At 69.8% G+C, this 1,877-nt stretch overlaps 1 protein-coding gene across 1 annotated transcript; it reads left to right on the top strand.

Moving 5' to 3' along the window:
* Nucleotides 1–142: 142 nt before the first annotated feature.
* Nucleotides 143–1,766, top strand: LOC113408461 (serine/threonine-protein phosphatase 6 regulatory subunit 1-like; the record flags this gene model as incomplete). The annotated part of the gene is made up of 4 exons (XM_026661710.1): nt 143–208; nt 804–916; nt 1,406–1,519; nt 1,601–1,766. Coding segments are annotated over 4 exons (459 nt in total), but the record flags the coding sequence as incomplete, so codon positions are not given.
* Between the last annotated feature and the right edge of the window lie 111 nt (nt 1,767–1,877).

Below are 1,877 nucleotides of genomic sequence, written 5' to 3'. Positions count from 1 at the left end.
AGCTGGGGGGGAGCCCAGGGCAGGGGTCCTGCGAGTCGGGAGTGAGGGGCACGGGCAGAGCTGGGGGGGGAGCCCAGGGCTGGGCTAGCAGTGGCTGCGGGTCGGGAGTGAGGGGCACCGAGACGTGCTGTTCCCTTCACAGTGGCTGAATGAGGAGAAGATCGTGCAGAGACTGATCGAGATGATTCACCCTTCGAAAGACGACAATGTGAGCGGCTCTGTACGGCCTGCGCCTTGGGGGGCGGAACATGGGGGGGGACAGCTATGGGAGGGGAGCTCCCAGCCCCCCTGCTCTAACCACTAGACCCCACTCCCCTCCCACAGCCAGGGAGAGATCCCAGGAGTCCTGGCTCCCAGCCCCCCTGCTCTAACCACTAGACCCCCCTCCCCTCCCAGAGCCAGGGAGAGATCCCAGGAGTCCTGGCTCCCAGCCCCCCTGCTCTAACCACTAGACCCCCCTCCCCTCCCAGAGCCAGGAGAGAACCCAGGAGTCCTGGCTCCCAGCCCCCTCTTCTCTAACCACTAGACCCCACTCCCCTCCCAGAGCCAGGAGAGAACCCAGGAGTCCTGGCTCCCAGCCTCCCCCGCTCTAACCACTAGACCCCACTTCCCTCCCAGAGCCGGGGAGAGAACCCAGGAGTCCTGGCTCCCGCTGCCACCAGCCCTTACTGGCGATGGGGGTCCGTTCCTCTAAGCCAGCAGCTCCGATGGGGCGTGGGCAGAGGGACTGGCCCCGCCTCTCACTACTTGGCCCCGCCTTTCCCATCGCCCCGGTAACTGGGTCTCTTCCCCCCCCACCCCAGCAACATTCCAATGCTGCCCAGTCCCTGTGTGACATCATCCGACTGAGCCGGGAGCAGATGATGCAGATTCAGGACAGCCCCGAACCTGACCAGCTGCTGGCCACGCTGGAGAAGTGAGTGTGGGGCTGCGGGTCGGGAGTGAGGGGCACCGGCAGACCTGGGGGAGGGGGGAGCCCCGGGCCCCCTTGGATGGGGGGTGGCGTCCCGGCCCTCCCAGTATCAACCCAAGTTAACGATGGCGAAGCAGAAGCACGAAGCTCCCAGACCATGAGCCAAGGACCCTCACCCAGTGCTGAGACGTGGCCCCTCTGGGGCGGGGGGCAGGGCTGGGTCCCCAGGGGATGGGGTGTTTGGGGACCCCCCAGCCAGGCGTCGCGGACCTGGGGATCCCCTCGGCCGGCCCCCCCCGCCGGGGGGGGGGGGGGGGGGTTTGGGGACCCCCCAGCCAGGCGTCGGGGACCCGGGGATCCCCTCGGCCGGCCCCCCTGACTGGGGTGGGGGCGGGGTGTTTGGGCCCCCCAGACAGGCATCGGGGACCCGGGGATCCCCTCGGCCGGCCCCCCTGACTGGGGTGGGGGCGGGGTGTTTGGGCCCCCCCGCAGGCAGGAGACGGTGGAGCAGTTGCTGGGGAACATGCTGGCGGGCGAGCGGGACGAGTCCGTCATCGTCAGCGGGATCCAGGTGCTGCTGACGCTGCTGGAGCCGCGCCGAGCCAGGTGAGGGGGCGGAGCTGGCGGGAGGGGGCGGGGCTAGCCGGCCGCCCCGCCCGCGCTCACCCCTCGCTCTGCCCCCTGCAGGTCCGAGGTCGGGGGGATGGGCAGCTTTTACTGCCCCCTGGAAGGGCAGCTGGAGCTGGGGCCTCTGGGCTCGGACGGCAGCGCCTGCCAGGCCAGCCCCAGCACCTTGCTGGCCCTCAGAGGTTACCTCCGGGACTTCCACCAGCTGCTGATCGACCCCCCGAAGGTAATGGGCCCCCGGACTCCCGTCCCTGGCTCTGGGAGGGGAGTGGGGGCTAGTGGTTAGAGCGGGGGGGGCTGGGAGCCAGGACTCCTGGGTTCTGTCCCTGGCTCTGGG

The sequence above is a fragment of the Terrapene carolina genome, unplaced genomic scaffold (genome assembly GCF_002925995.2).
Source record: "Terrapene carolina triunguis isolate 2854851 unplaced genomic scaffold, T_m_triunguis-2.0 Scaffold15530, whole genome shotgun sequence".
Lineage (NCBI taxonomy): Eukaryota > Metazoa > Chordata > Testudines > Emydidae > Terrapene > Terrapene triunguis.
This window is presented reverse-complemented; position numbering and strand designations above follow the sequence as displayed.